At 49.1% G+C, this 26,713-nt stretch overlaps 1 protein-coding gene across 1 annotated transcript; it reads left to right on the top strand.

Annotated features, from left to right (window-relative positions):
* Window positions 1-1,534: 1,534 nt before the first annotated feature.
* On the top strand, window positions 1,535-13,427 carry CCL28 (C-C motif chemokine ligand 28; the record flags this gene model as incomplete). Its single annotated transcript, XM_079780325.1, has 3 exons — window positions 1,535-1,598; window positions 12,972-13,098; window positions 13,214-13,427. The coding sequence occupies 3 exons, from the start codon at window positions 1,535-1,537 to the stop codon at window positions 13,425-13,427; spliced, it is 405 nt and encodes a 134-aa protein (XP_079636451.1).
* Window positions 13,428-26,713: the final 13,286 nt, after the last annotated feature.

Genomic DNA, 26,713 nt, shown 5'->3' on the forward strand with positions numbered 1-26,713 from the left:
AATGATTTCCCCAGGGCGGCGCCAGACCCCAGGGGAGGGAGCACTGAGCCCGGAGTGTTGGGGGAGAAGGCTGTGGGGAGAGAGGGGAACAGTGCCCACCCTAGGGTGCCCTCTGCAGGCCCCCAGAGAAAGCCCTGCAGGAGGCCCAGGTGATAAGGCCTTGCCCAGAGGAAGAAGGACTCAAACTGTGTGTGTTCCCTTTGGGGAGAAAACCACAAGGAAGTATCAGGAAAATTGACAGATGACGTACTGCAGAGGTTCCCAAATTTTGGCTGACAGTTGGTGTTCTTAACGTCTCAGTGATTTTTCATGGAACCACGCTGCCAAAAGAAATAGCAGCTAATTCCTGTTATCTAGTTAGATCCAGATGACCTACTGGGAGTAGCTGTGTGGTGTCCAACGGCTGTCCCTGTGTTTCCCTCAACCATTTAGACCAGGCCACAGCGTCCTAGGAGTTGGTTGTGGAAACCTGTGGTTCCCCGGCACACAGCTTGGGAACTGCATTCCTAATGTTAATGCAATGGAAGTCTTCAAATTGAGGACTTGGGTGCTAGGAAGCCTCAATCCCAGGGTCTGAGGACCTGTCTTGATTTCCCCCACTTCCAGAGAGTAACCAAAGACTCACCTATGGATCACGGAAGGATGGAACCTACCACAGGAATCAACATTGAAATTGTTGGTTCTCTTCCTCTCCCCCCTGCACCAGCCTGGGTTCCTGAAGGGCAGGGACATCCTCTCCGTCTCTTACTCTGTCTCCAGTGCAAGGTGGGGGCTCAGTACATTTTTGCTGAATGAATGAATGAATGAATGGCTGAATGGTTACGTCTGTTTTCTTAGAGGATAAGAGCTGATCAACAGCTCTACCTCCCACACCTGCTCAAGGCTCCTTCCTACCAGGCCCAGCCCACAGGCAAGAGGTCCCTGGACCTGTGCTAACTTTCTCCTATGGAAACGAACAGCTTCACTGGAAAGGCAATTTGGCTGCAAACCAAGACCAGAGTGGGGTTGAATGGTTTCGTATCTTTCTACCAGATAATGTTTTTTATGACTCGTCACCCTTGTCCCCAGAAACTTTTAGTTTCAACAAGCAATTTAAAAACAGATCTCTTTACGCAATGGTTCCCCGTGGAGGCGTCCATCAGAACCACCTCGGGAGCTTTCTAACATTCAAATTCCTGGCCTCCTGCTCCAAAATTCTGATGCATAGGTCCAAGGAGGAGTTTCTGCAGGTAGCTATTTTTTTTTTTAATTGTTTCCAAGTGACTGGCCCACACCCACAAATCACAATAACCTCACCAGCTGTCAGATGGCCACGGACCTCGCCTGAGCCCAGTGGCTAAAAACAGGTCTGGCCTTAACAAGGAGCCTGGTGGCCAGGAGAGAAACCTGAGAAATAGGTTCCCGAGCACCTCCCCGGGCGGGGCCTCCTGGCTTCCTTTTCCTTCTGCTGCTTCTCTGCACCAAGGACACCTTTAGCCCCATTTCCCGGCCTTCCAGCCTCGCCTGCGGTGCTGCCTGAGCGGGACAGGCAGGAATGCAGCAGACGGGACTCGCCATCCTGGCCTTGGCGGCCTGGGCTGCCCTTCGCCCCTCAGCAGGTAAGTGGGGTGCCTGCTTCCAAGCCCCCAGTGGAAGGGGGTGCCTCCCAGAATAGAGGGGCTGCCAGCAATTTGGAGCAGGCATTTCTGTCCTCAGCTAGGAATGTCCAGGGATCTACAAGAGACTGGCATGTTCCTGATCCATTCCTTGATCTCCAAGAATTTTCAGGAAGGAACCTCATGTGAACAGGAGTCTTAGTGATTGGCTTACCTGGCAGATGAGGTCAACTGTGAGCGGCGTCTTCTTTTCCGATGAGAGAGTCTTAGAAAATCCCCAGGGGGCGGTTGGGGCAGAGCCCCTCTCATTCACCCGTCGCCCCCTCACCATAACCTGCGACACTGTCTGGGTGCAAGGTGCATGTTCCTGGAAGAAGACAGACCTTTTAGGGTTTGGGGAGTTGCAAGTTTTCTGGACACAGTCAGCTCTGTAGATGCTGAAAACCGAAACTTCAATCAGACCTTAAAAAGGGCTGCGGGGCCTAGCTGGTTTGGCTCAGTGGATAGAGCATCAGCCTGTGGACCCAAGAGTCCCAGGTTCATTTCCAGTCAAGGGCACATGCTCAGGTTGCGAGCTCGATCCCCAGTAGGGGGCGTGCAAGAGGCAGCCAATCAATGATTCTCATATTTGATGTTTCAAGCGCTCTCTCCTTCTCCCTTTTTCTCTGAAATCAATAAAAAAAATTTTTTTAAAGGGGGGGATGCGGGAGGCTGACCTATACAAATTATATCCAAGAGAACTTAAGCAGTGAGCGGCTAACACATAGATGGAGATGATGACTGCGTTTGGACTGGAGGCGATCTTTCCTACTGTGTTTAGGAAACCCGGACTTAGGTGCTTAAAGCTTGACTGAGCTGTCACTCTTCTCCCATCTCCTTCTCTGAACTTTACCCTGCAAAGATTCCCTACATCCAGACCAGATGTGAAATATGAGTCTTATTTGGTCTGCTCTTAAAAATGTAAAAGCCAACAGACCAATTTCACACCCACTACTCACACATACATGTATGCAAATTGGATTTTAAATCTACTCTTGACCAACCAGATCTGGCCACAATGAACTGCCTGCTTCCTGGCGGCCTGTGTCTGGGGACTCTGGATGTATGGTACTGAGCACAGGAAAAATCCCATCCATCTCTTCTTCATTCCTATCAGCCTATTTTATTGAGACAAAGACCAACGGTTTTCATTATATATTTTTCTGTAACATTTTTCAGGAAAATGCACCATTGAAATGTTAGGACTCCCTTTCACTGTTTCTCAAGGGTCGGCCTGCCGAGGCTTTATCTAAACTAGGGCGTTTGGGCAAATGTTTACTCACATAAATATCTCCCTTCAGCCTCCCGATCCGGTTCCAGCTGTCCCCGCCGCAGCAGGGGCAGCACCGCCGGCAGGACCGGGGAGGGAGGGCAGGCAGAGGGCACAGGGCAATGAGAAGCCCTGCCAGGCCCAAGGCCCAGGGTCCAGGGACTGAGTCCTGGCAGAGAGGGAGGACAGGAGCACACAGAGGTGTTTGAAAAGGAGCAGTGGTGCCCGGCCGGCATGGCTCAGTGGTGGAGTGTCGGTCGACCTATGAACCAAGGGGTCACGGTTCCATTCCTGGTGGGGCTGTGGGCTCCATCCCCAGTGTGGGGTGTGCAGGAGGTAGCAGGTCAGTGATTCTCTCTTGTCATTGATGCTTCTATCTCTCCCTACCTCTCTTAAATCAGTAAAATTACATTTTAAAATTTTTTAATTAAATTAATTTATTTTTTAAAGCAAAGGAACAGTGATGATGAAAGAAAGAAAGAAAGAAAGAGAGAAAGAAAGAAAGAAAGAGAGAGAGAGAAAGAAAGAGAAAAAGCCAAGGAGACAGTAGCTTTTTGGGTTAATCTCAGGGCTTTTCCTAAGGCCGTTCGGGCCGAGGAAAATCACATTGTCTGAGAAGCCCCACCTCTGCCCTTTAAAAGTAAGTGATGGGTTAAAATACGGAGGGGAGGCCCGAGACCAGCTGTGGAACTGAGAGGGGCAGCCCACTGCTTTCTGTGGCCAACTTCAGGGTCTGTGTCCCGGTGCCCTGTGGAGGCTGGCAGGGATTCAGCTGGGCAGGGTGGGGAAGGCCAGGGAGGGAGAAGGGGAAAGAGGGAGGGAGACTGAGTAGAGCTGGGAAGGAGGCCTGGGTGGCCTTGGCCACTGTGCAGGCTGGGGGAGGGAATAGGGAAGTGGCCTGTGCCAGTTGGGGACACAGGGAAATACATGTTGTTCCTCTAGGCATTAACTGTTCCCTTATCTTAATGATCCCTTTAATGGCCACTCTGGTGTGATGGCCCAGTGATTGGCATTCCCAAAGTGTTCTGCACCCGTCAGGAAGCCACTGACTTGCCCACAGTGAAAAGCCTTGGATTCCACCCAGAGACAAGAGGGCACACTCCACACCCGCTGACACAGCTACCGGCTCCCAGAACTCACTGTGGAGCCCATAAAAACGTCTCTCGAGCACTCTCTGGGCCCCGAGCCAGGGTACTTAGAGCCACGGCCTGGGGCTTTGTGGGCCTGGCTGTGTCCACCAGGTGCAGGCTGGGGATTCGGCTTCGCTGAGTCCCAGACTGGCTTCCTTCTGACGGGCAATCCACTGCCTCAGGTTAGGATGGCCCCTCGCTGCACAGATACTTGCTGGAGACAGCGCTGTTGGCATCCTTAAAGAAAAGTAGCTTTTGTTCGTTTTAATCACAGGAGACTCACTAGGGAGGGTTCCCAAGGATATACATTTGTGCTCAGAAGTTGTTCTGCACAGTTTTCAAGGGAGTGATCCTGCACCCTGTAGCCTACCCACTGAGCTCCAGACCTTGGAGACGGCACAGCCCTGGCTCACCGAAGGGCGACAACCATCACTTGGTCAGCCCTCCAGTGTGCAGGGGAAAGTCCTTCCCACCGAGTTGTCTCAGTGGAGGCGCGCGGCTCCGAAGCCACCGGCAGGGGGCGCTGCTGGCTGCTGCGCTCTCCCAGAGCCTGGTGCTGGAGAAGTGCCCTCGCTTGAGCCTGCTGAGAAGAGCCAGGAAAACCCTCTCCCTGCGATGTCTCTCTAGCGCCCTCTGCCGACAAAGTGCAGCGGCACGACAGCTGGCGAAGGAAAAGGATTCCAGGGGCCCATCTTAATTTTAATTTCACAGAATTGGCCAGTAAGGATGACTTTGAAGTGGAGGGGCAATACATCGACACATTCCACAGGCACCGGATAGACACCTGGATGCCTACTATGGGGCAGGGACTGTGTGCTTTTTTTCTGTTTGTTTCCACTTACTGAGCATTTACTATTTGTCACCCCTGTCCTAAGCACTTAAGGGTACACACTCATGCAGTCTTCACAGCAACCCTGTAAAGGAGTGCTATCACCCACCCCTAATGTTACAGATAAGGAAACGGAGACACAGAGAATTAAGTAACTCAGCTAGTATGTGGCAGAGTCAGGAATCGAACCTGGTTGGCTGCCTCCATATGTTCAACTGTGCAGTCAGGCCTCTCAGTGTATCTTTGCAGCCTGAATCACCCACCCCCTTCTGGACTACCCCTTAGCCACTCCAGTGTCCATGCTGTGGGACGTGCTGGGGGCCAAGTGGCTTCATATTAAGGTAAAGAAAAACCCTCCTCACTCTCCATTACCCCAACATTATCCCAGGTTCCGGAAAGCGCCAGGGAGGACTTGACCAGTATTTGGGCTTAGCATTTCATGCATCATGGCTTGGTGAGTCCTTCCTGCCTGCTTGGTGACAGCAGAGGACACCTTTGTTGGTAGGCATCCACGTGTGACGTGTGACATGTCTCCATGAGGCATGAAGTCCACTAGAATGGGGAAGTGTATCTCTAACCAACCGCATTCGGCTCATTGTGTTTATTTATGTATTGCCTTCTTAAATCGCAGTCATGGGCTTGAGATACTGCCCGCAGCCAAGGGAACCTTCTCGTCATGTCTTCTTTACCCCGGGAGTCCTTTCTCCAGCAATGGCAGGTGCCTTTGCCCTGTTCCCATGTTGCTGTGCCCTTTATACCAGTGCATTTCCGATAAGCCCCCGACTGATGCCATTGCTGCAGCTCTGGGGACCACACTTGAGTAGCAAGAGATTGTGCAACACATCCGAGGAAGAGAGGAAGCTGGTTTACGTCTCTACGTAACAGGATCCTTTCCCTAAAACCCAAACCTAATTTTTATACCGCAGGTTTGATGTGTAGTGCCTTAGTGTTCCTCTTAATATGTCTTGAACACAGAACTCTCTAAGGCAGTGGTCCTCAACCTTCCTAATACCGCGACCCTTTAATACAGTTCCTCATGTTGTGGTGACCCCCAACCATAAAATTATTTTCACAACTGTAATTATGCTACTGTTAATGAATCATAATGTAAATATCTGTGTTTTCCGATGGCCTTAGGCTCTACAGCATCGGTTCTCAACCTATGGGTTGTGACCATTGGAAAACACAGATATTTACCTTACGATTCATAACAGTAGCAAAATTACAGTTATGAAGTAGCAACGAAAATAATTTTATGGTTGGGGGTCACCACAACATGAGGAACTGTATTAAAGGGTCGCGGCATTAGGAAGGTTGAGAACCACTGCTCTAAAGCCTTTAGTGACCAAGGGTTTGGGGAGGGGCTGGGGGTGAAGGGGGTCAATGGACAGAACCAAATCAGGGACATTCTTAGCAAGGCACTCATTCCACTTAATACTGGAAACCACAATGATAACAACTCAGAATCAATAGCAATAGCACCCTAATTAATAAGACAAATAATAATGCATTTCATGAGATCCTAATATCTTTAAAACATGAAGTATAATGGACACATAATTTATTTTATATTGAGTTGACCCCTAATTGCTTGAGGGTAGAGGGATGATATGTTTCTAAAAGGCACTATGAAGTTTTAGAACATTTGGTACATAAGACCTTGATAATCTTATTTTCTTTAAAAAAATGAAAAATATTTAAATGGCATTAAAAGCCTTAAACAAGGTAAAATGAGACATATATGACTACAACATAACTTAGTTCCGCTCAAGAGACGTTTATTTAGCATTAACCGTAGACTCTCTGCTGTGGTGTGGGTAGAAAGATGTCCTGAGGCAGTCTTAAAAGACAGTCATATAGACCCTTAATGCTATATATGGGAAAGCCAGGGAAGCGCAGGGTTCTGTGGGACCAGAGGTTCGTGTGGAGAATGGGCAAAACTGGGAGAAAGGAGGCAACTGGGGAGCTCAGTAGGCCTGGAGCCAATGAATGAGGTCTTGACCTTGGGCAGTGTCGGAGGGATGAAAAGGGAGAGGCAAATCTGAGTGTCAAGGAAGTAAACTTACAGGAGTTTGTGGCAGGCTGTGGAGTGCGGGAGGTTGGAATCCCATGCGGGTTTTGGCGTGGGTAACTGTAAATGATGGTTAACTGAGATGAGGAAAGGAGTGAAGCTGAAGTGGCAGGAGAGAATGTCTTCAGTTGAGTATTGAGTTAGGGGAGCCTGTGAGACATCCGAGTGCATGTTTGACAGCAGTTGGATGTATGTCAGGGTCTTGGGGTAGAGGTTAAAGTAGACAAAGATATTTTGAAGTTACTGACAAAACATGAGAAAATGTAGATGGGGAAAAAAAGTAGGAAGTCATGGATGGAGCTTTGAGAAGTGCTAATTATTGAGGAGTGGACCAAGGAGAGGGGACACACCAGCAGATGTTACCCACGGAGACTGCCTGGTATGGGCTTCACTGGCCCGTGACATTATGATGTTCTGATCCTCCCCTCCCACAACCAATGTTGGTCTTGCCTGACAGTCATGACAGGTTTCTCCCATGATTCCCCAACCCAAATATTCTTGATAATTCTGAAATTGTGGGTCCTAGAGAAGAGTCCTTTCCCTCTAAGAATTGGGGCGAGGTGGATTGATAGGGTAGAGAGGCTGGTCTCCCACAGGGTCAGAGGCCCTACCTGCTGGGCAGGTGCTGCTGACCCACCCCCTGCCCTCTGGTGCTCACCTGCGCCCCCCAGAGGACTGGCCTTGGCCAGCAGGTGCTGCTCTCATAAATCACCTGTCAGAGGAGACTCCAGGTGGAGCTGCTGGGCTGACACTCTGGAGTGTCCTTCCCAGAGCAAAGGGGCATCTCCGGAGAGTTAGGAGTGGGTGGGAGTGAAGGGGACCACGCCTCACAACAAACCTCAGATCTTTGCTTGTTCATACCTTGGGCCCCGCTGCTTTACCAAGCCCACTCTGCGAGACCTCTCTCTTATTTTCTCACATTTCCCTCTTGGGAACCCCTACTGCTTTAGACAGGCCTGTGTGAATTCCTGTTTTAGGACAAAAGCAGGTTCTTTCCTTGGGGTTCCTGGCCTCCTGCAACGGTGGCATTCAAGGTGGCCTTTGTAGGAAGGCTTAGTTTTCCTAATTCCTTATCAGCTTGCTTCCACAAACAAGTAAACGTATCATATGAATAAAAAGGATGTCAATGCAGAAGAAACGTCAACTAATTCCTTTTTCAACTTTATTGCCTCTGCTAAATCTCTCCGATGTGGGAATCAGAGGAAGTTGCTGACCTTTCTTTAAAAATGGAAATATTCGGACTGAAGACTGCATGATAAAACCTCTAGGGGGCGACATTGCCCTAGCCTAGTCCAAGCCACCCTGATACCATTCTTCATTGCCTGACTCCTCTGGCCTTATATGTATTTCGGAATTCCTCATTGGGGCACCAGTCACATCCGCCAACATGACTATTTCTCGAATTGATGTCAGCACTCAGACAACTCAAACTCTTAAACACACAGGTGTGCCTATGGCTCTGAAAGCCATTTCCTCTTTTATAGTTTCCTGGGCCACAACCCGGCAGTGGTCTGTGTATTAGCTCTTTGAAGCTAGTAACTCTTTGTCTTCCTGCCTCCATTCCTAGCATAGTGACTCACACAGAAGAAGTCATATACACATAGCTAGTGACGCACTCGGTGAGAATTCACATAGTGATTCTTATATAGTAAGATGGACACATGGATAAACTCCCAAATTGAGGGGGGGATATTAAAACAGTTTGACTTGGGGAATAAGCAGCACAGCATAGCTAGAGGAAAAAAAAACACAATTAGTTTTAAGAAACAAATGTATTAATAAATGTAAGGACAACCAATGTGCTGTTCTCCTATAGCACTTTTTATAAAGTTGAAATATAATTCACATACCATAAAACTCACCATTGAGTGGTTTTCAGTGCCTTCGCTGAATTATGCAATCATCACCTCTGATTCCAGCACATTTCATCACCCCCAAAAGAGACCCTGTTCCTGTGTAAGCAGTCACTCCCCACCCCCCATCCCAGCCCCTGGACACCACTAATCCACTTTCTGTTGCTATGGATTTGCCTGTCCTGGACACTTCATATAAACGGAGTCAGACAGTATGTGGCTCTATGAATCTGGCTTCTGTCCCTTATAATCCCATCAGATAGTGAACGTGCCTGTCAACACGTCTGCTGTGTTGTGATTACTTGTTTAACTGCCTTCCTCCCTTGAGGGCAAACACTCTGCCTGGTTTATTTCTGATGCAGAGTCCACGGCTGGCACAGAGGGGCCCTTGATGCCTGTTTGCTGAACGAAGGATGCTTTTCCTGTTCCAGTGAATCTGGTTGGGTGGTGTGGGGTGTGCCTTATACACACTCCTTACACCCATAACAGCTCGGAAAGTTCTCACTGGCTCTAGATTGAGAGGGAAGCAGAGAGATCCTTGTGGCATGAAATAGCTTGCCCCGGGCAATGTTAACATTTTCCTTTCTTGGGCTGCTGCAGGTCTGGTTGACACTAGCTGAGAACAGAAGTGAAGCTGAGCAGAACTTAACAATTTATTTGGCTTATGTGGGTGTATTTCAGCTATATATTTCATTTAAACACATGGTTTAGTAGTCGTTGAAGACATACATTTTTGTAAAGGAATTCGTGTAGATATATAAATAATGTCCACTTGGAGGTTGTATGTATATGTTAATTCCCTGAGAATTGAGAGATAGATGTCCTGGGCTGCAGCTAGGTTGTCACTGATTTCTATCAAGCCGGGATTCTGTTCCAAAAGGAGCAGCACTGAGCTGTTAGGACAGGCGGGGCGGGGGAGCAGGTGCAAGTCTTTCTTTCTGGAGGGAAAGAGCTCCAGTGACCATGACACAGATCATCCTTGAGGGTCTGGGACCAAGGTCAAGGCACTTTCCCCAGGCCCTGGACAAAGCCTGTAGTCCAAGCCTCCTCCTTGGACTGTTGTTGACAAGTCCAATCTTGCCAGAGGAGACCTGTCCCTGTTTAAGATTCCTCAAATGTGACTTAGATTCTGTGAGAATAAACAGCCTTCTGTTCTCTTCCACACCAGGGTTCTGGGTATGAAGTTCCTGCTACTAGGAATGTTCCTCTCCCCCTTTCAACCAGTGAATGCTGACCCCTCCTCCAAAACTGAGTCCAAACTTCACGTCCTTTGATGCCTCCCATCTTTCCTGGGTGGTGTTTCTATAGGATTCGTTCCAATCTGCCTAGCACCGGAAGTTTTAAAAAATTACAAGTATTGCAGGCTAGTTGAAAATTTGTCCCCTTTCTAGAAGTAATCTTTTCTTATAAATTGGGGCTAAATATTTCCACATCTTTTCCTCAGTGTATGTATGTATCCTATATAATAAAGAGGTAATATGCAAATTGACCCTCATGCCATCACAAGATGGCTGTCTACAATCAGGCCGGGGGGTGGGGGAGGGTTAGTGAGGGACGACCAAACGACTGAACAAGCAGGCTGCATGGGGCAACCAGGCCAGCAGGGGGGTTAGTGAGGGATGACCAAACGACTGAACAGCAAGCTGCGTGGGGTGACCAGGCTGGCAGGGGGGGGGGCTGTTGGGGGTACTAGGCTGGCGGGGGGGGCAGTTGGGGGCAACCAGGCTGGCAGGGGGGGCAGTTAGGGGCAACCAGGCAGGCAGTGGGGGGGCAGTTAGGGGTGACCAGGCAGGCAGGCAGGTGAGCGATTAGGAGCCAGCAGTCTAAGATTGTGAGAGGGATGTCCGACTGCTGGTTTAGGCCCGAATTTCATGCACCAGGCCTCTAATAGTTTTAATAAAGATGGAATCATTTGTAGTTCTTATATTGAAATTTGATTTTTGCACTTAATAAATTCTGGAATTCGTCTGTTAACATATATAGACCTACCTCATCCTTAGAGTGTACCGTTATGTATTTAACTACTGGTAGACATGCAGATGGTCTCTAATGTTCTGCTCTAGGGAATGCCTGTGCCCCTGTCTTTATGCCTGTGGGAGCCCCAGGAGCACAGATTTGAGAAGCGCCGTGACAGTGCGCCAACGCGGTTATTCCTGAGCATTTCGCTCCAAGCCTGTCTCCTCTACCACGGCCCCTGGAGGACAGGGACATACTGTTTTATGTATGTTTTGCATCCCCCAGTGAGTATCGTTGTGCCTGGAACTGTTCGTTGAATGTTTATTGAATAATTAAATGAATAGCCCTAGCCGGTTTGGCTCAGTGGATAGAGCGTCGGCCTGTGAACTGAAGGGTCCCAGGTTCTATTCTGGTTAAGGGCATATGCCAGGGTTGCAGGCTCGAGGCAGCCGATCAATGATTTTCTTTCATCATTGATGTTTCTCTCTCTCTCCCTTCCTCTCTAAAATCAATAAAAACATATTTTAAAAAATTAAATGAATAGATGAATGAATAACAATGGAAAGTTTTGGTGCCCAGAGAGTGAGTCACCTAGATATCCTTATTTCATTTCCGCTCTACTCCCTCGCTGTGAGGAGCCTGTCTCCAGGTGGGCGGAGCATGGACTCAGAGGTCTTCTCCCCTCCCAAGGGCAGGCGCTTCTATTGCTTACAGGTGACAACACAGAGCGGCTTACTCATTTCTATCAGCCTCTCATTCTAACTGTTATTACCAGGCTGCACCTGCAGCCTCTTGGTTTTCATTTCTAATTTTTTAAAAGAAATGTATTAGCCACTTGGTGAAATGGGAAGCCTAGGACCGTGGTCTGCAAACTGCGGCTCATGAGCCACATGCGGCTCTTTGGCCCCTTGAGTGTGGCTCTTCCACAAAATACCATGGCCTGGGAGAGTCTATTTTGAAGAAGTGGCGTTCGAAGAAGTTTAAGTTTAAAAAATTTGGCTCTCAAAAGAAATTTCAATCGTTGTACTGTTGATATTTGGCTCTGTTGACTAATGAGTTTGCCAACCACGGGCCTAGGAGAATGCTGTGCGCCTGTGGCAGGCAGAAATCTGCACACACACACTTAGCAGGGGTGAGATTGCCCTTTACATTTGCGTTCCCCTCGTCCCCTTACCTCTGGGTAAGGTCAGCCCCTCCCAGCTTGACTTCCTGCCGCTGTCTCTCCCCACTTTAGTCCATCTTGCTTATCACTGCAACAGGGATTTTCCTAAAACCCTTCTCTTTTCTCAAATCTTTAGTGGTCCCCATTTCATAAAAGCGAACCCCCTGAGACTGACATTAAGGCCTCCATGGTGTGCCTCGTGCTCCCGGGCACTCACCTTCCCAGCTGCTCGATCCAGACAGCGGTCTCTTTTCTCCACACCTCGTGCTTTCCAGTCTCAGGACTCTGTTGGTTTGTGTAAAGTATTACATATGTCCCCTTCCCCCCATTGGCCTCTCCCAGCCTGTCCCCTCCCACCCAGGCCTTCATGGGCTCCTGACCATGCCCTTGCTTTAGTCTGGATAAGTCTCCCTTTTTCTCCACCCATGGAATCCTTCAGGATTCGGCCACGTCCTTCCCAGGTGGGGACTTTTAAACCTGCTCTGGGGCCCACGTGGGGCTCTCTTCAGAGCTGTGTCAACCTGCTTCTTCCGTCTTTTATCAAGTGAGTCTGCAGCCCCAGCACATGGCTATCCGGAGCGGCCTTCATCTCTTCACTCGGTTTGTGCTTCCTCTGTACTTAGTTTTATCTCTCCCCCCCCTCCCCCCACTTCAGTGTACGTTCTGGAAGGCAGAGCTGGGGCCTGCTCCGGGCCTGCAACCAGAGCCACCCATCGGTCCCTGTGTGCCCCTGGCTCAAGTGGATTAACATTCTGTTTCTCTGGAGTCTTTTTTTAAAAAATATATATTTTTATTGATTTCAGAGAGGAAGGAAGAAGGAGAGATAGAAGTATCAATAGTGAGAGAGAATCATTGATCGGCTGCCTCCTGCACACCCCGCCCTCGGGATCAAACTCACAACCCAGGCATGTGCCCTGACTGGGAATTGAACCATGACCTCCTGGTCCAGAGGTCGACGCTCCACCACTGAGCCACACCAGCCAGCCTCTCTGGAGTCTAAGATGCGAGCCAGGCCGTTGTTCTACAAACTGTAAGGTGTGGCGTTTTCTTTCTTGTCCTCTTTCAGCCATACTCCCCATCGCCTCCAGCTGCTGCACTGCGGTCTCCCATCACGTCCCCAGGCGGCTCCTGGACAGAGTGAGCGCGTGTCGCCTCCAGAGAGCTGACGGGGACTGTGACTTGGCGGCGGTCATGTGAGTGCCCTTCGGCGGGGAGGCCTGCACCTGCGGGGTCTGAGCTGGGAACTGGCCGTGAGCCAGCGGCTCCTGGTTCTTTCTCTCCGTGACGTTTGTCTCGCCTCCTTGGCAGCCTCCATGTCAAGCACCGGAGGATCTGTGTCAGCCCGCACAGCCACGCCGTTAAGCAGTGGATGAGAAAGCAAGCGGCCAAGAAACATGCCAACGGCCACGTTTGCCACGTGAAGAAGCACCATGGCAGGAGGCACAGCCAAGGGGCACATCCGGGGACACCAGGCGCGCGGCCCCCGAGCTCCGTGTTACAGAGCGTGCCAGCGGGCCTGTGAACGGGTTCCTGCGGGAATCTGGCCGGGGCTGGGTATGCACTGATCATGGGAATGTTCCTTCTTGGAGGCCAACAGGGCAAACAAGCCCCAATGATACGGTATGCCAATGTAGCCAATGATACACTCCACTGGGAAATGAAATGATAATGAAAAACTGCATATCATATTTTAAGAGCGCAGCAAATAGATACAACTTCTTCAACTTTTTTTTTTTTATTAAGGTATTATATGTGTACATATCTTACCATTGCCCTCCCCACACCCCACTCCCATAGATGCCCCCACCCTCCAGAGTTTTGCATCCATTGGTTATGCTTATATGCATGCATACAAGTCCTTTGATTGATCTCTTATCTCCCTCACCTCTCCCTAACCTTCCCCTTGTAATTTGACAGTCTGTTTGATGCTTTACTGTCTCTGTATCTATCTTTTTGTTCAAGTTTATAATGTTCTTTATTATCCATAAATGAGTGAGATCATGTGGTATTTTTCTTTCATTGACTGACTTATTTCACTTAACATAATGTTCTCCAATTCCACCCAGGTTGCTGCAAATGATGAGAATTCCTTCTTTTTTTATGGCAGCATAGTATTCCATTGTGTAGATGTACCACAGTTTTCTGATCCAGTCATCTGCTGACGGGCACCTAGGCTGTTTCCAAATCTTAGCTATGGTGAATTGTGCTGCTATGAACATAGGGGTGCATATATCCTTTCTGATTGGCGTTTCTAGTTTCTTCGGATAAAAATATGTATTTTATTGATTTCTTACAGAGAGGAAGGGAGAGGGATAGAGAGTTAAAAACATCGATGAGAGAGAAACATCGATCAGTTGCCTCCTGCACACCTGCCACTGGGGATGTGCCCACAACCAAGGTACATGCCCTTGACCGGAATCGAACCCGGGACCCTTCAGTCTGCAGGCCGATGCTCTATCCACTGAGCCAAACTGGTTAGGGCTTCTTCAACTTTTTTACTGTAAAGTTTTCCAAACCTACAGAGAAGTTGAAAGAATGGTAATATGAATCCCTGTATACCTGTCATCTAGATTAATCATTGTTAATATTTTGCCATAGTTGTTTTTCTCTCTCTCTTTGTGTGTGTGTGTATAAAACATTATATATATATAAGTATATAAGTTTTTTTGTAAACCACTGGAAAATAAGTTATAAACATCATGATACGTCACTCCTAAATTTATTTTTACTGGTACAATTTGGCATCCCTCAAAAATAAAGACATTTTCAATATGATCACATTATCAGCTTTATACCGAGAAAAAAAAATTAGTTTCTTATCTATATACTAGAGGCCCAGTGCATGATTGAATCATGCACGTGTAGGGTCCCCTACACACTTTCACTTTCAATCACGGAGGAGCTGGGTGCCTGTCTGCTGGTGCACCAGGCCTTTCAGAAGCCTCCGCCGTGCCGGAGGCTTCTGAAAGGCCTGGTGCCTGAGCGGACAGGCACCCAGCTCCCCCGCTTTTGATGGTCCCCGGTGAGACATGAGCTCGCTGCCCCAGAGGCCCCTTCTGTGCCGCAGCACAGCCATGGCGCAGACGCTGAGCTCGCGCCACCACTGGCGACGCGAGCTCAGCGTCCCGCCGGCCCAATCAGCCACCCCGGCCACCCCGAGTCCCGCCCCCCTGCGCCTCCTGGCCAATCGCGGGCATAGCGAAGGTACGGTCAATTTGCATATTTGTCTATTATTAGGTAGGATTTCACATTCCATACCTAGTGTGAATAACCACCGTTGAAAATGACCGATTGATAATTTGATGCTGGAGAAAAGAAAAAAAAAAAAGGTCTGCTTTGCTCCAGAAGCCATCTACCCCTGAAGTCAGTTCTCACGGCTCTCGGGGAAGGGCCTGGAACTGGGTCCCATGTGGGATGATCTCACTCTCCCTAAACAAGAGCCTACACCTTGTGACTCCTACCCACCTTCCCCACACTGTGGGTGGGTCCTCCTTTGCCTTCCTGTCCGCAGAAGCTTCGGGATGTAGAGCCCCATTATGAGATGGTTTCATAATCAGCCATTAGGTGTCAGGAGCACGTGTCCACCTGGGCAGGTGTCAGGTGTCCTGTGCTGCCCAGCCGGCCAGTCCCCGCGGTGGTGTGGCCAGGATGACAGGGAGGTGATAAGGGACACACAGAGGTGCTGAGCCTGGTGTAGTCTAAAGTATCACCAGGCAGCCTCTGTCTAACACTGCTCATCAGCACCACCTTAGCAGGTCATTTATTTGCTCTCACCAATAATCCCGTGAGCTTTGTATTGCTTTCTCCACTTTTTGGATAAGGAGACCTCATAGACGCTAAATAATTTGCCCAAGGTCACACAGTCAGTGGCAGAGAGAAGCCTTGTGCCCAGGTCTCCAGGCTTTTCCTGTTCTCTTATCAGCCCCGGCAGAGGGCCCGGCAAGGTGTGGACACGTAGGTGGGGCAGAGGGAGAGGCGTTCAGATAGAGATCTGTGCACCTAGTGCTTCACAGAGGGCCAGAGGATGCCTGCCGCCAGCGTTACCTGCAGCCTGGAAGTAAGCAAGCTGCTACAGGCGGTGCTGGTGCTGCTACAGGCGGTGCTGGTGCTGCTACAGGCGGTGCTGGTGCTGCTACAGGCGGTGCTGCTACAGGCGGTGCTGGTGCTGCTACAGGCGGTGCTGGTGCTGGTGCTGCTACAGGCGGTGCTGGTGCTGCTACAGGCATGCTGGTGCTGCTACAGGCGGTGCTGGTGCTGCTACAGGCAGTGCTGGTGCTGGTGCTGTTATAGGTGGTGCTGCTGCTGGTGCTGCTACAGGCGGTGCTGGTGCTGCTACAGGCAGTGCTGGTGCTGCTACAGGCGTGCTGGTGCTGCTACAGGCGTGCTGGTGCTGCTACAGGCGGTGCTGGTGCTGGTGCTGCTACAGGCGGTGCTGGTGCTGCTACAGGCAGTGCTGGTGCTGGTGCTGTTATAGGTGGTGCTAGTGCTGGTGCTGCTACAGGCGGTGCTGGTGCTGCTATAGGCGGTGCTGGTGCTGCTACAGGCGGTGCTGGTGCTGCTACAGGCGGTGCTGGTGCTGGTGCTGCTACAGGCGGTGCTGGTGCTGCTACAGGCGGTGCTGGTGCTGCTACAGGCGGTGCTGGTGCTGGTGCTGCTACAGGCGGTGCTGGTGCTGCTACAGGCGGTGCTGGTGCTGCTACAGGCAGTGCTGGTGCTGGTGCTGCTACAGGCGGTGCTGGTGCTGGTGCTGCTACAGGCGGTGCTGGTGCTGGTGCTGCTACAGGCGGTGCTGGTGCTGCTACAGGCAGTGCTGGTGCTGTTATAGGTGGTGGTGGTGCTGGTGCTGCTACAGGTGGTGCTGGTGCTGCTACAGGTGGTGCTGGTGCTGTTATAGGTGGTGCTGGTGCTGCTACAGGCGTGTTGGTGCTGCTACAGGTGGTGCTGGTGCTGGTGCTGTTATAGGTGGTGCTGGTGCTGCTACAGGCGTGTTGGTGCTGCTACAGGTGGTGCTGGTGCTGGTGCTGTTATAGGTGGTGCTGGTGCTGGTGCTGCTTCAGGTGGTGCTGGTGCTGCTACAGGCGGTGCTGGTGCTGGTGCTGCTACAGGCGGTGCTGGTGCTGGTGCTGCTACAGGCGGTGCTGGTGCTGGTGCTGCTACAGGCGGTGCTGGTGCTGGTGCTGCTACAGGCGGTGCTGGTGCTGGTGCTGCTACAGGCGGTGCTGGTGCTGGTGCTGCTACAGGCGGTGCTGGTGCTGGTGCTGCTACAGGCGGTGCTGGTGCTGGTGCTGCTACAGGCGGTGCTGGTGCTGGTGCTGCTACAGGCGGTGCTGGTGCTGGTGCTACTACAGGCGGTGCTGGTGCTGTTATAGGTGGTGCTGGTGCTGGTGCTGCTACAGGTGGTGCTGGTGCTGCTACAGGTGGTGCTGGTGCTGCTACAGGTGGTGCTGGTGCTGTTATAGGTGGTGCTGGTGCTGCTACAGGCGTGTTGGTGCTGCTACAAGTGGTGCTGGTGCTGGTGCTGTTATAGGTGGTGCTGGTGCTGCTACAGGCGTGTTGGTGCTGCTACAGGTGGTGCTGGTGCTGGTGCTGTTATAGGTGGTGCTGGTGCTGGTGCTGCTTCAGGTGGTGCTGGTGCTGCTACAGGCATGTTGGTGCTGATACTGGCAGTACTCTCTCCATAGATGAGAGCAGGCCTCAACCTGATTTTACTGAATTCCCCAATCTGAGGCAATGGAGAATGCTGCACTCTGTCACGTTTGCATTGCAAATCTGCCTCACCTGGTTCTTCTTCTGTCAATTTAAAGACAGATTATGTAAAAAACATCCACATTCTTCCACACAACCCTATCATGCGTTTTAGTGTGATAATCCGATGACACAGGGGAACTGAGGAAAATGGTTCCTTATGTCCTAGTCGGTTCCGGCTGCTATCACAAAATTCCGGAGACTGGGTGGCTGGGGAACAGCAAGCATTTATTTCTCCCAGTTCTGGAGGCTGGGAGTCCAGGGTCGTGGCCTCGGCAGGTCCGGTGTGAGATCAGTGTCGTGAACTGGGGGGACCTGGATAGGCCTGTTTGTTAGGATGCTTATCCGTGTCCCTTTGCTCTCAGCGATAGGGATGATTAGGGGACTGGTGTGTGGTCGGCAGATGTCGTGAGTGAGCTTGTATGTGACCCAGGAGAGCTGCATCTCTGGGACCCAAGCATGCAGCGCCTCAAGCTGGCCTGTGGCCCTGGTCCAGTAAGGCATCGTCCCCTGCATCCTATTATCCTGGGAAAGCGCAGGCGGGCAGAAGCCATGTCCAATGTGCTTCCACCAACATCCTTGTGCCTAGCCCCCGTGCCTGGTCCACGGAAGGCGCTCAGTGAATATCTATCTGAGCATAAAAGTTGCTCACAAAGAACACGGAATCTGACATTCAGTAGCCACACCCGTGGTTGCAAGCACAGCGACAGAGCTGGCAGACACGAATCTCTCTCTCTAGCTGGTGTTTGGAAAGCGTGGGACTGAGTTCTTAGACTCTTCGGGTGGAGGACATAGAGAGGACATATTCTTGTCTCGGGGAATAAAGGTAAGTTGATTTGCAGTCTATTACTTGGAAAAACAAAAGAAATGTGACTGTGTTCATACCCGAAGGCGGTGGAGCATGAGACGCCATGTCAGAGATTCGAAGCATGTGGATGGAAGGTGAGGCCTGGGAGCTCTGACTCCGGCAGAGACAGGCCTGAACAAGGCTATCGTAACTGGGCGTGGCCCTTAATACAGTCACCTCATTTTTTTTTTTTATGTGAGAAATAGCTCCTTCATCCAAAATGGGCTCAAGTTACTTGCTAGGGGTAAAAGGAGAAACTTGGCACTTACAATTCCCCAAAGTAAGTTTCCAAACCAGGCACGTTTCCCCATATTTCAGGTGGAGACATCCGAGGCGGTGAAGAAAGAGCAGTATACGGAGCGAATATGCTCACAATGACTGCTATGTAAATAATGGAGTAAAATATTAGTTTTAAGAGTCTTGTATAAATTTTCATGGCATTAGCACCTGTTATTTAAACACACACACACACACACACACACACACACACACTTTTAAAACTGTAAGTGAACCTGTTGTTGTTTTTTATAAGCTAACCATTCCTGGAAACGCTAGCTATTCCATTTATGTTTATAAATTGAAATCAACTGTAAATGAGGTGGGCGAGTTTCCTATTTAAAGAAATTCCTCCCAAAAGCCTTTTGATGAAGTGGACATTATTTCGGAACGCTATGTTGACATCTGATTTTCGGCCTGTGCAGCGTTTGTGGTGGAAAAGAACTCTCTGGTCGGACAGCCCTTCACTGAAATCCCTGTACACATGCCGGGCTGTGGACCTGCAAAGGGAGAGGGAGAAACCTGGCTCCAAAGATGGTTGTTGTGGAGTCAGAGAAGGAGACAGGACAGCAGAGGAATGATCTGGCCCTGGCCGGGGTGGCTCAGTTGGTTGAGCATCATCGGGTGCACCAAGGTTGGATTCCCGGTCAGGGCACATGCCTGGGCTGTGGGCTTGATCCCCAGTAGGGGGCGTGCAGGAGGCAGCTGATGTTTCTCCCCGCCTCTCTGTCTAAAATCAATTTTTTAAAAAGCATATTTTAAAAAAGAAGAAGAACCATCTGTCTCTCAGAAGAACTGTGAGAGATATTCGACCCACCGCCCGCTGTGGGTTTCAAAGCTCAAGGAGGAGGCTCCAAGCCTGTGAAGCTGGGAAGCCTCTAGAAGCCAGAAAGGGCAAGGAAACGGATGGTCCCCCAAAAGGAGCCGGGACCTACGGGCACCTTGGATTGAGCCCAGGGAGACTCATTTCAGGCTTCAGACCTCCAGAACTTTAAGATAATAAATGTCTGTTGTTTTAAGTCATTAAAAAGGGGGGGGGGCGGTGTGGGCTAGAAGGGGTCAATGAGTAAAAATGGGAACACCTCCAACACTTTCAACAATAACGATTTTTTAAAAAAGATCATTGCGAAGAGGTCCCGCAGAGCACGGTGCTTGCCACATGAGAGGAGCTCGGTCACTATTACGTTGTTTTGGGGACGGCTGTAATCTGGTTCGTTCAAAGTGAGGACAATCTTTGAGAGGAAAGGCATTCTCTTCTACTCGACTTCCACACTCTGATTCCCAGCACTTGAGCGCCTGTTAGACAATGCAACCTGGCCTTGGTCGTATCTCGAACAGCTGGGGAAGGATCTGCCTTGTGCTTTAGAAAAAGCAGCGAAGGGGAGAGCAGTGTCTTCACACAGCCTGAGTGGTGACATTGGGGCTGTCACTGACAGAACAGAGGGCGTCTGTGCCCCTAGCAGCAGCAGCTCCATGTGGGTCGTGGGTAGCGGAGGCAGCACTGAGGCAGCAGAAACAAGGCCAGAGCAGAAGCGTGAAACTCACTGGTCCCCAAGCACCACTGGAGCAATGCCCTTGGGCCCGGGGGCGGGGGTGGGTGGGGTGGGTGGGGGGGTCACATTGAAGCGAGGTAAAATCTGACCATTCGTGGTGAGATTACAAGATGTCTTAACTGAGCATCAGAATCATGTGTCCCCATCTTTGAGTCTCACGTGCTATTTGTTTCACAGCATGGAAATCACTTCTGTTTTAGGATTGGACTTGGACTAGGGAGAGTCTAGAAAATGTCAAGAGCCTCCCTCCCCTTGCCTTTTGTTTTGTTTTGTTTTTTAATCATAAGGACCTCTGAGACCGCGGTTGGGGGTGGGGAAGTTAGAGAGAGAACACAAGGGCAAAAGATAAAGTCTAGCTACAGCTATTTGAAAGGAGGAGATGATTTGGGGAGCTTCATAGTGTTTTTATTTGTGTTTTTGTTTCATTTCCCTCCGCTTCCACTTGCCACCACCGTTACTTTCAATGACAATAACTCTTATTGGCTTTCCTGTCATCCACATCAGGAGTGGTGTCAAAGAAATGGTTCTTCGCTCATTATATCTTCCTTCTCTTAGAAATTGCCCTCTTTAAGGAAGTGCCTTCAATTTCTCTTCTTGCCCTTCATTGGCTCCCACGTCGCCTGCTGTCATCCGAGTGCCTGTGACCAGGTTTCCTGCTCTCTGATTGGGTGCAGTTTGAGCAGCATGTTGCCCGAAGCAGGGCAAGCTAGGGCAGGATAGGGCTGCCTACTCACTGTCATCCCAGCAACTCAGATTTTGTCACTCAGAATAGCATATCTTTCTCCTCAGAGCAAAGATTGTTTATTTGAGGAACTGTGAAAACAAACCAGCATTCTCACTTTAGCATTAAAACAATCTTAGAATTTAAGAACACAGTAGGAACTCTGAAAATCATCTCACCCAAACCTCTCATTTGGAAGATGAAGAGAATGAGGACTAGAAAAACTGAGGTTAACAAGGATAAGCTCAAAGCCAAGTTTCCTGATTCAGAGGTCATATGTGCAGCTCCTTCACAAAATTGTTTTTAAAAATATATTTTTACTGATTTCAGAGACAAAGGGAGAGGGAGAGATAGAAACATCAATGATGAGAGAGAATCATTGATCTGCTGCCTCCTGCACGTTCCCTACTGGAGCGAGGCCACAACCTGGGCACGTGGCCCCACCAAGAATCGAACCGTGACCTCCTGGTTGATAGGTCGATGCTCAACCACTGAGCCACACCAGCTGAGCCTTAGGGAAATAATAATCCAGGTCAAATACATTCATTTCAGAAAATAGTTATTAAGGGTCTACTTTGGGCAAAGCATTGTGTCAGATGCTGGAGGCCATAGAAACATGAACCGGAGCAGTATCTGTCCCCAAAAGCTTCCAGCCTGGGATGGGTAGGCAATATCACCTATACGGGAGGTAACTCTAATGTAAGCAAGAGTGACATTTGTTCCATAAGAGTTATGGGGTAGTGAGGATGGAGGTCTGACATCCAGTAAAGGATGGAGGACTTGACCTGGCTTGGTGCACCTCCAATGTAGAGACAGAGCATAAGACAGACTGGAGGAAGGCTCACTCCTTGAATGAGGCGGGAACAGATGGGGAGCCCAGAGTGTTCTCTAAGAATATGGGGCGTAGGCCTGGCCGGTGTGGCTCCGTTTGTTGGGTATCATTCCTTGCACCGACAGGTTGCTGGTTCGATTTTCAGTCAGGGCACATGTTCAGGTTTTGGGCTCGATCCCAGGGAGGGGGCATGCAGGAGGCAGCCCGTATTAGATGTTTCTCTAATATCAATGTTTCTCTCTTCTCCCTTCCTCTTTCTCTGTCTTTCTAAAATCAATGAAACTATTCTTAAAAAAAAAAAGAATATGGGGCTTACCAAGCATAGCCAGTCAATGAGTGAGGCAGGAGGAGCAGGACATGCAGCAGTGTAAGGCCAGGACTGCGAAGCACAGCGGCCAGTTTAAGAACCAGGGAGACCCAGAGAGGCCCTGAGCAGAAACTCGGGGTACAAACTTAGGGTGAGGCAGGGAGATTCAGGGGGCTCATTACTCTGAACTATTCTTTTGATGATGAGCATCAAGATGATACATAAGGAAATTAAATTGGTATAATGGATATAAAATTCCAAAGTGAGTGCTAAGATAAGATGCCGATTTTCAAAGGAAACACTCAAGCACAGGTTTCACAATTCTAAAAATACTCAACCCGCCCTGATCAGTTTGGCTCAGTGGATAGAGCGTCGGCCTGTGGACGAAAGGGTCCCGGGTTCGATTCCGGTCAAGGGCATATACCTTGGTTGCGGGCACATCCCCAGTAGGAAGTGTGCAGGAGGCAGCTGATCGATGTTTCTCTCTCATCTATGTTTCTAACTCTCTATCCCTCTCCCTTCCTCTCTGTAAAAAATCAATAAAATATATTTTTTAAAAAATTAAAAAAAAATACTCAACCCGTAATACGGGTGTGATGGCCACTTTCATGTGTCAATTTAGCTAAGCTACAGTCTTTATTCAAGCAAAAGGTAACCTGTTGTGGAGAAGGTATCTTATACTTAAAACCCACAGTCAGTTGACTTGAAGGGAGATGTCTACACCATCTGGCAGGCCTGGTGCCGTCAGGCGAAAGCGATCAGAGCAGAGCCGAGGCTTCTCTGAAGAAAAAGCAAGCCCACCTGTGAGTGCAGCTTCCAGCCCCCCACCCCCTTCCTGCTGGTCTGACCTGTGGGTTCGCCTCCACAATCACGTAAGCTAATTCCTTGCAATCAATCCCTTAATACAGACTAATATAGCTCTCCCTGCTAGGGGCTCAGTTTTTCTGGTGGAACCCTGGCTGATACAAGGGTGGTAGTGAGTTGAAAGAGGAGTGCTTAAGAGAAAATGTAGAGAGGAGAATTTCTTTGGAGAGAAGTCACTTCCTCTTCTCAATCTAGGCGGGGCTTCAATGGGACCACTGAGAGTTGGGCACTTGTTTCCCGAAGTTGGGGCCAGCCTGGACCGATAACCCCTGCTGAGGATGAGAATTGGTCGGTGGGTTAGCTCCTTGGGCACAGGACCCACTAAGACCAGGACAGAGACCTCCAGTCGGCTTAAGAAACGTCCAAACCTGTAGAGAATTCTTATAAGAGTTTATTTGAGCCAAACTGATAACATATGCTGGGGAGCATGCTCTCAAATGCTCCAGAGAATAATAGTTTTACAGCTCCTTTTATGCATTTAAAATTAAGGGAGGAACATAAGGAAGGTTCCCTGGAGGTGGGAGGAAGCAAGGCAGGGACTGGGTTACAGCTCAATAAGATTATGCGCTCTCTTGAGGGTGGTTACAGCTTATTTCAAAGGTATGTTAACCTAGATTCACAGAAACAATGAGCAGGGCTTGCTTAAACCATAGAGAAACCTTTTACTAAAAAGTTACAGGCCTGCCCTAACTGGTTTGGCTCAGTGGATAGAGCATCGGCCTGCGGACTGAAAGGTCCCAGGTTCAATTTCAAGGGCATGCACCTTGATTTCGGGCACATCCCCAGTAGGAGGTGGGCAGGAAGCGGCTGATCGATGTTTCTCTCTCATCAATGTTTCTACCTCTCTATCCCTCTCCCTTCCTCTCTGTAAAAAATCAATAAAAAATATTTTTTAAACAAAGTTACAAGCCTCACAGACAGCAGTGTGGTGATTACTAGAGAGGAATGGAGTGGAGGAAGGTAGAAGAGTATAAAGGGGTGATAAATGGTGATAGAAGGAGACTTTACTAGTGAACACATGGGACAATATACAGATGATGTCTTATAGAACTATACCCCTGAGACCAATATAATTTCACTGACCAATGTCACTCCAATACATTCAATAAAGAGTACCCCCTCCCAAAGAAAAGTTACAGGCCTGTGAGTTACTTTCCACAGAACCCCCTTTTTTCCCATCCACAATATGAATTAAGCATATGTTGACCTAGTGAAGACTGACTAAAATGATCATACATGGATTTTCTAAAAAGCCATAAGTCCATAAAGATAGGAAGCCTAGAACAAGAGCCAACAGGAACAGACTTTTGTTAGGAAGGAAATGGAGTGATAAGAACCTCTCAGTACCACCTAAATATATAACCAGTTATCTGAAGGGAAGGTATTCTTGATCAGCGGCATCAACCTCTGAACCAGGAGGTCACGGTTCAATTCCCAGTCAGGGCATAGGTGGGCTAGGGGGCGTGCAGGAGGCAGCTGATCAGCTGATCAATGATTCTCTCTCGTCATTGATGTTTCTATCTCTCTCTCCCTCTCCCTTCCTCTCTGAATCAATACAAATATATTATAAAAAAATAAATTACTGGGTGTTTTCTCTTTCCTGGTTGGATCCAGACTGATATTGGATTGGGGGGGTGGGGAATAGCAAAATAGACATATTAAACTTTTACAATTTTACTCTGAAAGTACATATGGAACAATTTGTATAAATTTGTTAGGAGTCTGAGGGGCCATAAATAGAACAGTCCTCTTCTCTTGTCAAGTTCTGAAACAATTGTGGGTTGAGATTTAAGTGTTGCCTTTGAAAGCCAAGGTAAAGGACATGGTGTAGGTGTGTGGAATCTGTGGGCTTCCTAACCCTGTGCTCCAGAATCACAGACTCAGCCTCCCAGGGACAGGCCGTGGGTGGCCAGGGCGGGCCTCTTTCAGCCGCTACATCAAACTACACCATGGTAGAGAGCCACCGAGACCACCCCTCTCTGCAGGCCTCTCCTCCCAGCAGCGGGAGAGGACATAGCTGCTGTCTTCTCCCAAAGCCTCTCGCTAAGTAAGTAACTTATTTCTCCCAGTGGAGATGGAATGAGTAAGCCCAAGGAGGCCAGTAACATTACACAGTCATGCCCTCCACACGACTTCCCTCAACCTCAACAAGGTCTATGCCATTTTAACGTTATTTTTCTAGGTTTTACAAGAACAAATTTATAAAAGACTCAGATGAAGAGGGTGAAGGGGTCAAATACAAGGTGATAAAAGGAGACTAGACTTTGGGTAGTGAGCTCCCAGATGAGTACACAGACATTATATTATAAAGTTGTACACCTGAAATTACATGATGTTATTAACCAACTAGAGGCCTGGTGCACAACATTTGTGCACTGGGGGTTGGGAGGAGTCCCTCAGCCTGGCCTGAACCCTCTCACAGTCAGGGGCCCCTCGGGGGATGTCCGCCTGCTGGCTTAGGCACGCTAGCCAGTAGGCAGACATCCCCCGAGGGGGCCTTAGCGCAGCTGCGGATGTGGGAGAGGCTCCTACCACTGCCACTGCGCTCGCCAGCTGTGAGCCTGGCTTCTGGCTGAGCAGCGTTCCCCCTGTGAGAGCACACTGACCACCAGGGGGCAGCTCCTGCGTTGAGTGTCTGCCCCCTGGTGGTCAATGTGCATCATAGCAACCGGTCATTCCGCCGTTTGGTCGATTTGCATATAAGGGTTTTATTATATAGGATGTTACCCAGATAAACTAATTTTAAAAAGAGTCAGGAACAATTGGATTATAACACATATCCATTAAAATCTCATGTTCACAATCTCCCAATATCAACAAGGAGAATCAAATGACTGTAGAGGTTATTTTTTTTTAATTTATTTATTTATAAATATATATATTTTTAATTAATTTTAGATAGGAAGAGAGGAGAGAGAGATAGACACATCAATGATGAGAGAGAATCATTGATCAGCATGCCTCACATTAGGGATCAAGCCCACAACCTGAGCACATGCCCTTGATCGGAATCGAACCCAGGACCCTTCAGTCAGCAGGCCAATGCTCTATTCACTGAGCCATACCAGCTAGAGTGAGGTTATTTTTAACAAAAAATTAAGTACAATAAATTCAGCAAGGTGCAACCCATAGAAAGTTAGCCATTGTATAAGACACTGTTTCTGGTTGGTTTAAGCAGAAGAGGGATTTACTGAAATGATATTGGGCATCTTGGAGAATTTCAGGGAAGGCTGAAAAACCAGGATTGGAAAATGGGCAGAAATAAAGGGAGGCTAGGCAGTCCCCATAGCAGCCAGACTCATGCCGGTCGGGAAGGGCCTGCTGAACATGTGAGGGCTGTGGCTTGAACTGCTCCTCTGAACACACTTTGGGCCTTTGCCTCTGGAAGATGGACAGTGCAGCCACTTTCTCTTAGCAACACAGCTTCAGATTCAAAGTCCCAGGTGGATGCACCTGACAGGCTAAAACCAGGTCAAGTGTTGTCACCTTAACCTTTAGGTGATCTGGGAAAGTGATTATCCCCTGTTCTCATCTGATTGTGGGAGGAGAACATCAAAGAACATTCATGGGGAATTCTTTAAATATAGGCAAGAGGTCCACCTGCTAAGAAGCTGGGAGAAAAACAATGACAAATGTACACAACAGCTTTTTTTGGCATTAGTG

Source organism: Cnephaeus nilssonii (assembly GCF_951640355.1).
Source record: "Cnephaeus nilssonii genome assembly, chromosome: 2".
NCBI classification, from domain to species: domain Eukaryota; kingdom Metazoa; phylum Chordata; class Mammalia; order Chiroptera; family Vespertilionidae; genus Cnephaeus; species Cnephaeus nilssonii.